At 36.5% G+C, this 12,977-nt stretch overlaps 1 protein-coding gene across 1 annotated transcript in view; it reads right to left on the minus strand.

Annotated features, from left to right (window-relative positions):
* The window catches only part of mapk1 (mitogen-activated protein kinase 1), a 70,974-nt gene extending 63,037 nt beyond the window's left edge, over nt 1–7,937 (minus strand). Inside the window, exon 1 of the mRNA XM_056457409.1 lies at nt 7,555–7,937. Coding sequence (XP_056313384.1) covers nt 7,555–7,700 — 146 coding nt within the window. The 5' untranslated portion in view covers nt 7,701–7,937. The remainder of the gene's footprint in view (nt 1–7,554) is intronic.
* Nucleotides 7,938–12,977: the final 5,040 nt, after the last annotated feature.

A 12,977-nucleotide genomic window follows, 5' to 3' on the forward strand; every position in this document is an offset into this window, starting at 1 on the left:
ACTATTAGGGCTGCACAAATTTTTCGTTATTGCGATAATAGAATATGCAATTAACATCTCTCAGACATGTGTAATAAATTACATTTATTTCATGCAAAGGAAATTTGACCAATCAGATGGGGCCTTACTATCGTTAGCCACTGGCTTGCATGGTTCGGGACTTGTGGAGCTGCACAGTTCATCTACTGCTCTTGGTGTTTGGACTTTCAGCAGTAAAAATTAATCCACACTGAACTGAACTAAACTGAACTTCAACTCTGAAAACTGGACTGACACAGTTTCAATTTACTAAAACTGCTATGTTAAGCTGCTTTGGCACAATCTACATTGTAAAAGTGCTTTAAAAATAAAGCTGAACTGAATTGAACTGAAAGTTAGCCCCACCTCCCCGTTAGCTGCTGTTCTGCTATTGGTTGGAGTGAAAATAAATATTTATAATCAACAACAGCCAATCAGGGCAGAATATCTTTAAGGTTTTTCACTCATGTACAAATGTTTTAAAGACTAGAGGCTCTTTTTTAACGATCTAGGCACAGAGTCTAAAGCGCATGGTACAAAAGCATTAAGGGTGTGTCCAAATCCACTTTTGAGGATGGAAAAATACGGTTTGCGCCTCTCTTAATGGGTTATGGTGTGTTCTTAGCATAAGGCGCATTAGACCAATCGGAGTCTCATCTCCTATTGCCTTAAAGAGTCACGCCATGGCGCATTAGCTATTTACATGGCGGCTTTGGAAAAGAATAAGTGGAAAAACTGAACGCTTCACAAGCGAAAAAAAGAGTTAAACAGACCATCTGCAGCACGAGGATAAAGAATGAGCCTTCTCTATTCGGCCTCTTTACTTTCTCTTTACTTTACTTTTACTCTTTAGTTTACTCCTTTACTTTCTTGTATAAGGAAACGGTGTAGTACGCACTCAATTCAATTCACCTTTATTTGTATAGCGCTTTTACAATGTAGATTGTGTCAAAGCAGCTTCATATAAAAGGTCACAGTAAATTGAAACAGTGTAGTTCAGTTTCAAAAACCTTCACCAGTTCGCGAAAGTGAAGAAAAAAACCTTGAGAGAAACCAGACTCAGTTGGGCCAAACGTCTTGTGCAGAGCTGCAGTCTCAGCGGCGGAGGTTGGAGTCCACTGAAGACATCCATTAATCTAAATATAAAAATTTTGCTTGTTAAGCGCAAAGATTTTATTCAAAACTATTTCTAAATTAAGTTCTTCTTTGGATTTTAGACTCTGCTTTATTTGCCTGTTTTGGACTGCCTTATCATTTGTACCGACATTTGCCTATTTATGACCACAACTCTGCATGTGCATTGCCATTTGTTTATTAAACCTTCTGCTTTTGGATTCACACTGTTTCCATGTCGTCACCTACGGCTCCCTCACAAATAACATCATTACACAAATGCAAATTGCCATGAATAAACTGAAAAAAGCCCCCAGGGCATGAAGAAGGCATGGGGGTAGTGGTTTTTATATTTCTGTAGAAAATAATCATTTTTGTAACATTGTAAAGATATTTGTGTATTGCTGTACACTTGTGTGTTAAGCAATGTGTGAGCTTTTGGACCCTCGAAGGCACATAACTAACGGACTCTGCGCTGGACTTTAGCGCAGGTATTAGTTGGTCATTGGCGCAGTCGATTTTAGTTTCTCAAAATAGCAACACACAAACAATGTGCCTTAACACACCTCCTTTTTAAGACTAGCACACCCATGAGTCCACGAAGTGGCACAAATGGATTTGCTATTTAAACAATGTGGTGCAAAACGTGAAAATTACTGTTGCGCTGGTCTGAATATAGCAACAAATCACACCAAACGCATCTTGCACCTTATTGCACCGGGTGAATGATGGGGCCCTAAATGTTTACACACTGACATCTGAAAAACATGTTTATTATAATATCATTAAATAAATACATGATTTTAAATGATAGCTAATTAAAATATTGTTATCGCAATACTACACTGTAAAACCCAAAAAGTTAAGGTAATTCAAACCATTGGAGGAAACCGATTGCGACAAACCATTTAAGTTCAAAAACTAATCCTACACTGTAAAAAAAAAATCTGTAATTTTACATTTTATTTCCCGCAGCTGGGTGCCAAATAGAAACCGTAAAAAACAACAGATGTTAAACTATAGAAATTTACCGTAAAATAATGGACATTAAATTACAGACACTTCCTTAAATTTAAATTTCTGGTAAATTTCGCCTCAGCTACCGGAAATAAACTGTTAAATTACAGATTTTTTTTACAGTGTAATGAGTACTGTGAACTTGATCCATTTGAGTAAAAGAAGGCATTTGAGCACAGTAAAACCCAAAAAAAATGAAGAGAACTCAAACCAGCTGAGTACTGTAAAACCCAATCATTTAAGGTAAATCAAACCATTTGAGTAAACCGACTGCAACAAACCATTCAAGTTAAAAAAACTAATCTGTCGGCACAATATCCTAGTGGTTAGCGCGTCGACATATGGTGCAGTAGCACGTCAGGGCGTCACGAGTTCGAATCCCGGCTCGAGGACATTTCCCTACCCTACCCCCCTCTCTCTCTCCAACTTCGCTTCCTGTCCTAAATACTGTCCTATCTAATAAAGGCAAAATAGCCAAAAAAATAAATAAAAAACTAATCTATGAGTACTGTGAACTCATAGTAACATTTAAGTTGAAGTAATGAGGTATTTAATTAACTCCTTACCTTCAACACTAGTAGAGTGTTACTTTGAGTAGAATTAACTTTCAGTCCGTTTTTAGTTACACTCATTTCATTTGATAAAGTTGACTGATGGGTTTTACAGTGTAGATAACAATATCGTATATTTTCCGGTATCGTGCCGCCCCATTTTATACATTGCATTTCATGCCTGTATTTTTCTTGCAGCCTTGATCTTTCTTTTTGAAAATATTAATGTTTAACATGCCTGCCACCTTCATTTATAGCAATAACATGATGACTTGTTTCTCTAGTATAACTGCTCATCATTTTGCTCTGCTGATTATCATTACATAATTAACACTCTCCGTTAAACATTCCCTTTTCACAAAAAAAGCTGTTATCGGCCAAAAAGCAAGGCTGAATAAAAGCTACAGCCTGTTCGGCACAACATGTTACAGGCCTACACGTCCATATGACAGTCAACCCAGGGTGGCTTGTTCTTACTCTGGAGCTGTTGGAGTGGGTGTGAACCATTCATTCATCCGTGCGAGAGGAGCAAAACTAGGCCTGCCAGCAATGAGCTCATTCGTTTAGCCAACGGACTCCTCTCAGCAGAACAGATGGGCCATCAGACTGCAGATCTGAGCCAGCAGTCTTTCAAAGAAATGCTCAAAAACTTGATCACAACCATTCTCCTCTGTTATCATATCAAGACCGCTGTATAAACGCTGTAAAAGAAAAAAATGCTGGGTTTCACGCAATCGATTATGATTAAGCTTATTAGGTTTTACAAATATAAGTGGAATAAACAAAATAATTAAGTTGGAAAAACTCAAGAATTGTGTTGTTTCAGCTCATTTTAAAGAAGTAGTAACAACAAACGTCATTATTTGAGTGGATGTAAATGTGTTCGAGTCAAAAAAAAAGTTTTAAAATATTTAAAGGGATAGTTCACTCAAAAATTAAAGATCTGTTATCGTTTACTCATCCTCAGAAAACGTTCTTCTATTGAACAAAAAGGGAGATATAATGTAGAATGTAATACAAAAAACTAGTCAGTGACACTGAAAAAAAGACGTTTGTTGTTACTACTTATTCAAAATGAGCTGAAACACAATTCCAGAGGATTTTTTGGGACAACTTAATTGTTTTATGTTCAATCCACTTAAATTTGTAAACAGTTACGTTAACTCAATCAATGTGGGAAAACATGAAGAAATTGTGTGGAACCCTACATTTTGTTTTTACAGTGAATGACATACTCCTAAAATGACTTAATTGCTTAATAAAAATGAGCTAAAACTACACAATTCTTGAGGGTTTTTTAGGACAACTTAATTGTTTAAGTTCAACCCCCTTCAATTTGTAAAAACTAACAAAGTTAACAATGCATGCATAGTGTTTTTGTTCCTACTATGGATATCAACATCATTTACATCCTTCAAAAAAAATCTTGTGTGTTTAACAGAAAAAAGAAATTGATGAAAGTTTTAAAGTTTGGCATGAGTAAATGGAGAGGATTTTTAATTTACTATCTATTTACTATTCCTATTTAGGGTGTAAGGGGTCTTTCAGAAGAGCTCGGAGGCGGGGCAACTACTGTTTATAGTAGAAAGTTGGCATGGCAACTGTTTTATTCACCGTTATATCATGACAGAGAAGGCACTCATTGTGGCTTTGTCCAGATACCCTGAGTGATATGTATCTTCATGTGCTTATCATAACATATTGTTTTCCTATTTCTAATGCATTCGTCCGTTATTGTCATTATTACATCATGTTCCTAATACAATGTATAGGCATGAAATGATAACCGTTTTCAAGGTATACCGCAGTTTAGAAAAGTCAAGGCCAAAGTTTTCTGTAATACAGTTCCTAAGGTATTTATAATTTTTTTGTCTGTTTTATTTCGTTTTTTAGGGCAACAGTACATCAAGCAGAAAAGAAATCTCGACATCAAAAGCTACTGCTCCAGAATATTTTAAATGTTTCTTAAAATAAATTATATCGAGTTCATTGGGGGGGGGGGGCTATGTGAATCCAGCAATCGCGTTTGGATCCACGCCAAAACAATGTGAAAGCAACCTAAAAAGAACTTCTTTTGGAGCAGTAATCACAATACTGTGATACCGTGAAACTGATATTTTATCCAAGGTTTTCATACAGTCAGAATCTTATACCGGGCCATACCTAATACCTTGTCACATGGATCTCATGCTGCTTTTTTTTTTAAAAACCCATTCCTGAGCATTCTTAAAAGCAAAGACACATTCAGTGTGAATGAGCCCTAATACCGCTTTAAATTCAAGAAAAACAAACCAACTAACTAAAATGTAATTCATTGTAATAACCATATGAACACCAAACATTTCATCAGGTGCCTTTGTAACAGGAGTCATTTGATATTAATTAGATCAAAAAAAAAAAAATGATTTGTTGCCATTTTAAATATTGTCACTTATATTTTCCTAATTTCACCCATGTCAGTAAGATGTTTATAATGGCCAAAAATAATAACATTTCATGAAATCACTTATTCTTTTGCATACTTTAATAAAGGCTGGTCACTATGACGATTTATATCTTTTATATATTTTATATTGGCGACACAGTGGCGCACAGTGGGTAGCACTGTCACCTTACAGCAAGAAGGTCGCTGGGTCGAGCCCTGGCTGGGTCAGAGTGGAGTTTGCATGTTCTCCCCGTGCTGGTGTGGGTTTCCTCCAGGTGATCCAGTTTCCCCCACAGTCAAAAGACATGCTCTGTAGGTGAATTGGGTAAGCTAATTTGTCCATTGTGTATGTCCTGGTCCTTCAGGTTGGGGGTTGAGCATTAGGCTAACAACTAGGGCTGGGCGATAAGGCAAAAAAGTAATATCGAGAATTTTTTTCCATAACGATATACATTTTGATATAAGTTGCTTATGCTTCCAGGTTTAAAAGAGTACCCCAACAATGACCTAAGCCACAAAAATTAGAGCATCCATTAAATGCCATAACATATTATCGGCCGATTAATTTTCGGTGGTTGAAAATTCAGTACATCTCTAATATCAACACACTTTTCGTTTCCCATTGTTGAACATTTCTACCGTGTGATCGGCTGTTAGATTAATATAGAGTAAAAAGGGCAGAGCTTATTGTTATTGACATAAATTGTATCATGATTCGATATAATATCGTTTACCAGCCCAGCTCTACTAACAACCCACCTCATAAAAACTAGACATTACGAAACACCAACATGGTGTGGCTAAATATCAACTTTGATATACTGTAAATGGCACTGGGAGTAATTAAGTACATAATTTATATTTATAGTTTCTATTTTATTTTTAATAAATTCATTATTTTATTTATCGTTTTTAAATATTTAAATTTTCATATTTACAATTTTATTTTGCTGTTACCTAATATTTTAATATTTAAACTGTGAAATATGTCAAACAGTGGAAATTGTTGTCATATTTTGTTTACTAGGTTAAAAATCAAATACAAAAGGATCAAATAAGATCAAGAGCTTTTCTTAAATATTCAAGCTTATTTATTATATAAAGCCCTTTTCTACATTTTCTGAAAGAACTACCTTTATAAACCTTTTATTGTGAAAGATATTGTTAACGTGAAATAAATGTTCATTTTTTGTCATACCGCCAAGCCCTAACTTTAACAAAATAGGAATAGCTTAATTTTATAAAGTCATCCATTATGCATAAGAGCCATATCGAAGTATTATTTCACATTTCACGTGCATGCATTATGCTTCAATGGATATAAAAATATTTTTTAATGCAAACATTTCCATACCGCAAGAAACATACACAGCATTTCTATATGGAAAATGATGTTCATCCACTTCTGCATCTACACATTGCTTAAAGTCCGGGTTTTAGGTTCAACTGGAGGACTATCAGTTTCAACTGTTTTTCGTGGGCAGCTCCAACAGCCAAACGCATCCAAGTGCCTCTTGTTCCTAGCAGTTCTGCACAACCTTGGGGAGCCTGAGCGCCCACGCTGCCCTGAAGAGCCCTACGCCACCCTGACATTCCTGGAAAAGCACTGCGTAAAATCTACACACAGGATTAAGTTTTGATATCTGATATCTTTGTGTGTACAGACTGGGATCATCACAGATCTACATGCATGGGACATTACGTTTTGATGTCTAATAAATTTGTATTCACAGATTGCGAGCACATAAAACACACTGTAGTGCACATTTCTGCAAATCTGTGCAATGCACTCTTAATATTAAAACGAGGAGGAAAATCTAATGCCCTCAGGAATTAATTCAGCATCAGAAAACACATGCAGCAACCTTGGATGTTAAAAAAAACATGCATCTAAAACTAAATTTGCAATTTTAAAAAATTATGAATCAAACTCTAATGAATGACCAAACTGAACTGGGTTCCTTCAGTCAATCCACATTTAAACATATAAAAAAAACAAAAAAGCATGCAACTGGTTTCAAGCAAAAACAGCACGTCTGTGATAAGAAGAGAAGTGCTACACAACGCGCTGTGATTGAATGAACAAACCCAAGCAACATAAACACAGGCTAAAACTCAGAAAAACAACAATAACCAGATTTATGAAGGGATAGTTCGCTAAAAAAATTAAAGTTCTCACTATTTACTCAAGTGCTTCCAAACATTGAGTTTCTCTATTTTACTTAATAAAAATATTATATTTTGAAAGCTGAAAACACTTAACCATGGGGGAAAAACAAATACAGATGGTTACAGGTTTCCATCATTTTTCAAAATATCTTCTTTCGTGCTCAACAGGAGAAAGGTTTGTAACAAGTACTGAATGAGTAAATGATGACAGACTTGTAATTTTTTTGGTGAACTATCACTGTTAGAAAGAGAACTTCTTACCAAACCATGCCGTAAGCGCCTTCTCCGATGTAGGAGAGGTTGCTGTAGCGCGGCCCGACATCGAAAGCCTGCCCGCGGACCATCTCGACACCGGATCCGGGGTTCGGGCCGCCGCCAGCAGGGGCAGAAACCGCAGCTGTCGCCATTGCTGAGAAACTGAAGCTGCCTTCACAAGCAAAACAAACGCGCTTTTCTCACCCAAAAGCACCAGGTAAAGCTCTTAGGTTGAGTGAAACACGGCGAAAAGCGACGCGTTTAAACTGAACCGAGGACTCGGCGTCGGAGAGCAGCGGTTGAAAGGTTGTTGTCTTGCATATATTTTCTGCTGATAGTAAATTAATGTGCGCGTGGCTCCGAGCACCGACTGACTGACTGACTGCAGGCGGGGAGAGAGCGAGTGTTTTACCGCAGGAAGTAGCGGAGCAGATCACGTGGGTAGGAGCGGAGACCGGTACCATAGAGACAGTTAGCTTTTCATTAAAAAAGAGCTGCATATCGATTAATATATTCATGATAGCAATACAGTTAATTAGAGTGACATGATAATTACCCCATATCAAATTACATTGAGAAAGTAGGCTATAGCAACCAAAGAAAATGTTGTCACTATATTGTTAACATTATATTCATTCATTTCTTAGTTCTTTATTTATCAGGGGTCGCCACAGAGGAATGAACCGCCAACTACTCTATCAGAAGCTGTTTTACGCAGCATATGCACTTCCAACCGCAACCCAGTACACCCAAAAAGCTTTAAAGAGCTGCATGTGGATTAATATAAAATAGCAATGCAATTAATCACGATTAATCATGATCAACTGAACCCCATATCAAATTACACTGAGAAAGTAGCAACCAAAGAAAATGTTGTCATTATTATATTGTTAAAAGTGATAAACACCCAGATTTATCATTCATTCATTTTCCTTCGACTTAGTTCCTTATTTATCAGGGGTCGCCACAGCGGAATGAACCGCCAACTACTCTGGCATATGCTTTATGCTATGGTTTTACGCAGTGGATACCCTTCCAGCCGCAACCTAGAACAGTGGTTCTCAAACTTTTAAACCCGCGACCCCCATTGTAAGATCGTCAAGAACTCGCGACCCCCAACTACCAAAGCATATACAAACAATAAAAATAGCTTTTTTTAAGCTGTTCACAATATTTTAACTATATTTACTATAGATTACAGGGCTCGAAATTAACATTTTTGCTTGGTAACACTGGTGCTTCTAACTTTAAAAATGTAGGCGCACCAGCCAAAATTTAGTGGCTCCCACCAATTATCGCACTGTTACTACAAGTTTTATAAACAGATTTATTGCATTTGAAAATCAACACTAATCAAAACTAACAAGCAAAAAAATAAATATGCTTGCGTGAGGAAAATATGTCTCAATGAAATCCCGTTATCACAAGAAAAGACATTTTTATAACATAATTGAGTGACCAAAAGATATCACGGACGGATATCCCAAAAGATATCCCACAGACTTTACAGTGAATGCTAGTTATTTTCATAGCAGACTTGAAGCCAATGGAGGTCTTTTATCCACTCTTCAATAAGTATAGCTGGTGGATTAACATTCACCACATGATCAGTAATCAGATGTGCCAATATTTGTAGCTTTAGGTGTTTCTAAGACAAAATCTGTCAGTGTTGTTTTCATTCTCTCGTCTTCAGCGCTTTACATTTTCGCGGTTGTAGCTCCTGTCATCTGAAGACAGGAGGCGTTGACTGAGTGATTGACAGCTGATTTTAACCAATCATTCGTGTTCAGTTCTTAGAGCAGTGGGCCAATAAGAAGAGCGCGAAGGCGGGGCAAGCGTTGAAGGCGTTGTTTACTGCGGCAAGTTGACATGACAACAGTTTTAAACTGTTCCTGAGCGCTGCGTTCCAAGTACAAAGATGCATTCTGCCCGAATGTGTCCTAAATACTTTATGAATTTATCAGTGATATCTTTTTAAAAATCTGAAAATATTAGCTTTCATTTTTAATACTGAAAAATATTTATTATAATCACTGAAAATTACACAATTTTTAAATAACTCTCGCGACCCCTTGAAATTATTCTGCGACCCCCGCAGGGGTCGCGACCCCCAGTTTGGGAACCACTGACCTAGAACACCGAAAAAAAGGTTTAAAGAGCTGCATATCAATTTCATTATAATATCAATGTAATTAATTATAATTACATGATGTCGCTAATTAACCCCATATCAAATTACACTGAGTAAGTAGCAACCAAAGAGAATGTTGTCATTATTATATTGTTAAAAGCGAAAACCACCAAGATTTATCATTTCTTAATTTTCCCTCGGCTTAGTTCTTTATTGGGCGACGCAGTAGTTAGTGCTGTCGCCTGAGAGCAAGAAGGTCGCTGGTTCAAGCCTTGACTGGGTCAGTTGGCGTTTCTGTGTGGAGTTTGCATGTTCTCCCTGCGTTCGTGTGGGTTTCCTCCAAGTGCTCTGGTTTCCCCCACAATCCAAAGACATGCAGTACAGGTGAATTGGGTAGGCTAAATTGTCAGTAGTGTATGAGTGTGAGTGAGTGTGTATGGATGTTTCCCAGAGATAGGAAAGGGCTGGAAGGGCATCCGCTGTGTAAAACGTGCTGGATAAGTTGACGATTCATTCCGCTGTGGCGACCCCGGATTAATAAAGTGACTAAGCCGAAAAGAAAATGAATGAATGAATAATGAAGGGCAGAGAGTTGCTGAGAAACTACTGAGAGATTTCAGCTGCTGTCTGGGCTTTCGATGCCCTTCTACATATCCCATTCTTCATGTGTTCAATACTTTTTCCCTGTGTCATTTCATTTTATTATTCATAATTTATAAACTAATTAATATTGTTTTCTTTGCATATATGAATTTCTTCTGTTGTTACCAACATCAATACTTCAATACTATAAGTTCAATACTTATTTCCCCCACTGTACATCCATGCCTAATATCAACTGGCCAGAAAGGGTTAATAGATGCTCAAATCTAATGCTCAACCATTGTCAGTTCTTCAGTTAAGGTTATTTTAGTTTATGTCATCACTTAAATCTGATTTAAATGCAAAAAAAATAATAAATAGTGTGTATAATGTTTGACATGCATGAATATTTGAGGTTTCAGAAAGACTTTATGGAGTTGCATATGAAAAACCTCATTCATTTGAGAGCATGCGGAAAGATTTTATGCATATTTATGCATGAAAAAGATTGCTCACACATAATACAATATAAAAGCATGGTTATGATTTAATAATAATAAAGAAAACTCAAAAGATCTACTCAAGCGATGTGAGAAATTTATTAAAATATTAGTTTTCCCATAAGAGTTCAGGTTTGTTCTGTATTTTATTTCTTGTGTGTGCATATTTGAGAGTGAAAGCTTATGTGGCAATCTTAAGCACACTATGTGTGGTTTTACTTGTAAACCACACGTAGACACAGCTAAACTAAAACTGGCAAATGCTAGTGCACTCTCGGAAGAAAAAAAACATCCAAACGCCAGACGTGACGTGAAAAGCACTTTATTCACATTATATGAGATTAAAATCCAACGTTTTTAAAAAAAAGTCCACAAAAACTGCATGGGAAACGCCACGAGACAGAACTTACATTCAGTTAATATACTTTAACAGGCATAAAAGATGCCATTACAACATGCGAGAACACTTAGGTCCAAGTGAAATTGGCTTTCATTAGTAAAAAACGTAAGAAATGTGCACGACGACAGCAGTAAAACGAGAAAAGTAGGCGCTTGAAGACTCGGCCCTCTTAAGTTTATCAGTCAAGCTGATGGCTTGTACTTCGAAGCTGATTCTGAATATGTACATCAAGATAAGGCACTTTATCACATACTGTGAGCTGTTAATACTCATGTGTTCCCATGATCATGTTCACTTATTAGAAATACAGACAAGCAATAGTTACAAAACGTCCTGTAGGCGAAGAGTTTGTATGTAAGAACTGCACACCAGCACTGAATATACTAATGAGCATGTTCTTTACAAAATTGTAACACTTTATTTGAAGAGGAAGTTCATGAGACTGTCATGAAGCCTTTATAATCAGAACATGACACATTATCTGCTTGTTAAGTGTGATGCAAAGTGGTTTCCGGGTCCAAGCACCATATCAAACTGTGGTGGCTCATCGAATGGTAATAATAAAGGTTTATGTATGTATGTATGTAATGATGTGTTATATTAGAAAATCATGATTGCAATGTATACAGTGGGGGAAATAAGTATTGAACACGTCATGTTGTTGTTGTTTTCTGGGAGTAATATTTCTAAAGGAGCTGTTGACATGGAATTTAAGCAGATTTTGGTAAAAACCCAAACAATTCAAACATAAAAATAAAACAAAACAAAAATAATTGTTGTGTGTAATAATAGAACGACACTAAGAGAAAGAGCTGAACTACTGAAACGAATTTAATACTTTATATAAAAGGCTTTTTTGGTGATGGCAGTTTAAAGACGCCTCTCATATGGAGAATGAAGCCACATGCATTGCTCATGTGTAGGTTTTTTCACAGACTTCAATAGTGTGTAAACATCTTGATGGTTCTGTGGGTCTCATCTATCAAATCTGAGCTTTAATTTGTATTCTTCATTGGATTCGGATTAGGTGATTAGCTGGGCCATTCTACAGCTTGATTTTCTTTCTCTGAAAGCATTTGAAAGTTTCCTTGGCTGAGTTTTGGATCATTGTCTTGCTGAAACGTCCAACCTGGTTTCACCTTCATCATCCTGCTAATGTTGGACTAAAGCAGCGAATATTAATTTACACTGACGAAGGGCAGAGTCTTGCCGAAAACCAACTGAGAGATTTCAGCTGCTGTCAGGGCTTTCACTGCCTTTCTACAGCTCCCTTCAATACTTCTTCCCTGCGTCTTTTCATTTTATTACACACAACTTCATTTGTAAAATAATTAAGTTTTGTTTTCTTTGCATATATGGATTTCTTTGGTTGTTGCCAACATCTGGTGAAAACTTCAAGTCAACAGCACCTTTAGAAATATGTTTTCTGAGAAAAATGGTGACGTGATCAATACTTATTTACCCACTAAATATCCATGCCTAATATCAGATGGCCAGAAAGTGATCATTTTTTTAATAAATTCCTAAAATATTGGTCTAGAGACTGTTGTTTACACCATGATTACATATCAAATACATTTTAATGTGTGATATGACTAAAAAGTGGTCATAAATGAATATATTTTCTCAATTCAAATGTGTAGTGGCTTGGACCCACAAACAGTATTTCATAAGTCACGACTTAACAAGCAGATAAATATGACAGAGAGTGATGCATGCTTATAAAAATTGTTGTTTAGTTTCTTTTGCTCATTTATTTCATTTGTAATTACAAATATGACATTGTTTTAGATGTCTATAGCAGCTTGACTAATAA

This window comes from Danio aesculapii, chromosome 5, assembly GCF_903798145.1.
Source record: "Danio aesculapii chromosome 5, fDanAes4.1, whole genome shotgun sequence".
Lineage (NCBI taxonomy): Eukaryota > Metazoa > Chordata > Actinopteri > Cypriniformes > Danionidae > Danio > Danio aesculapii.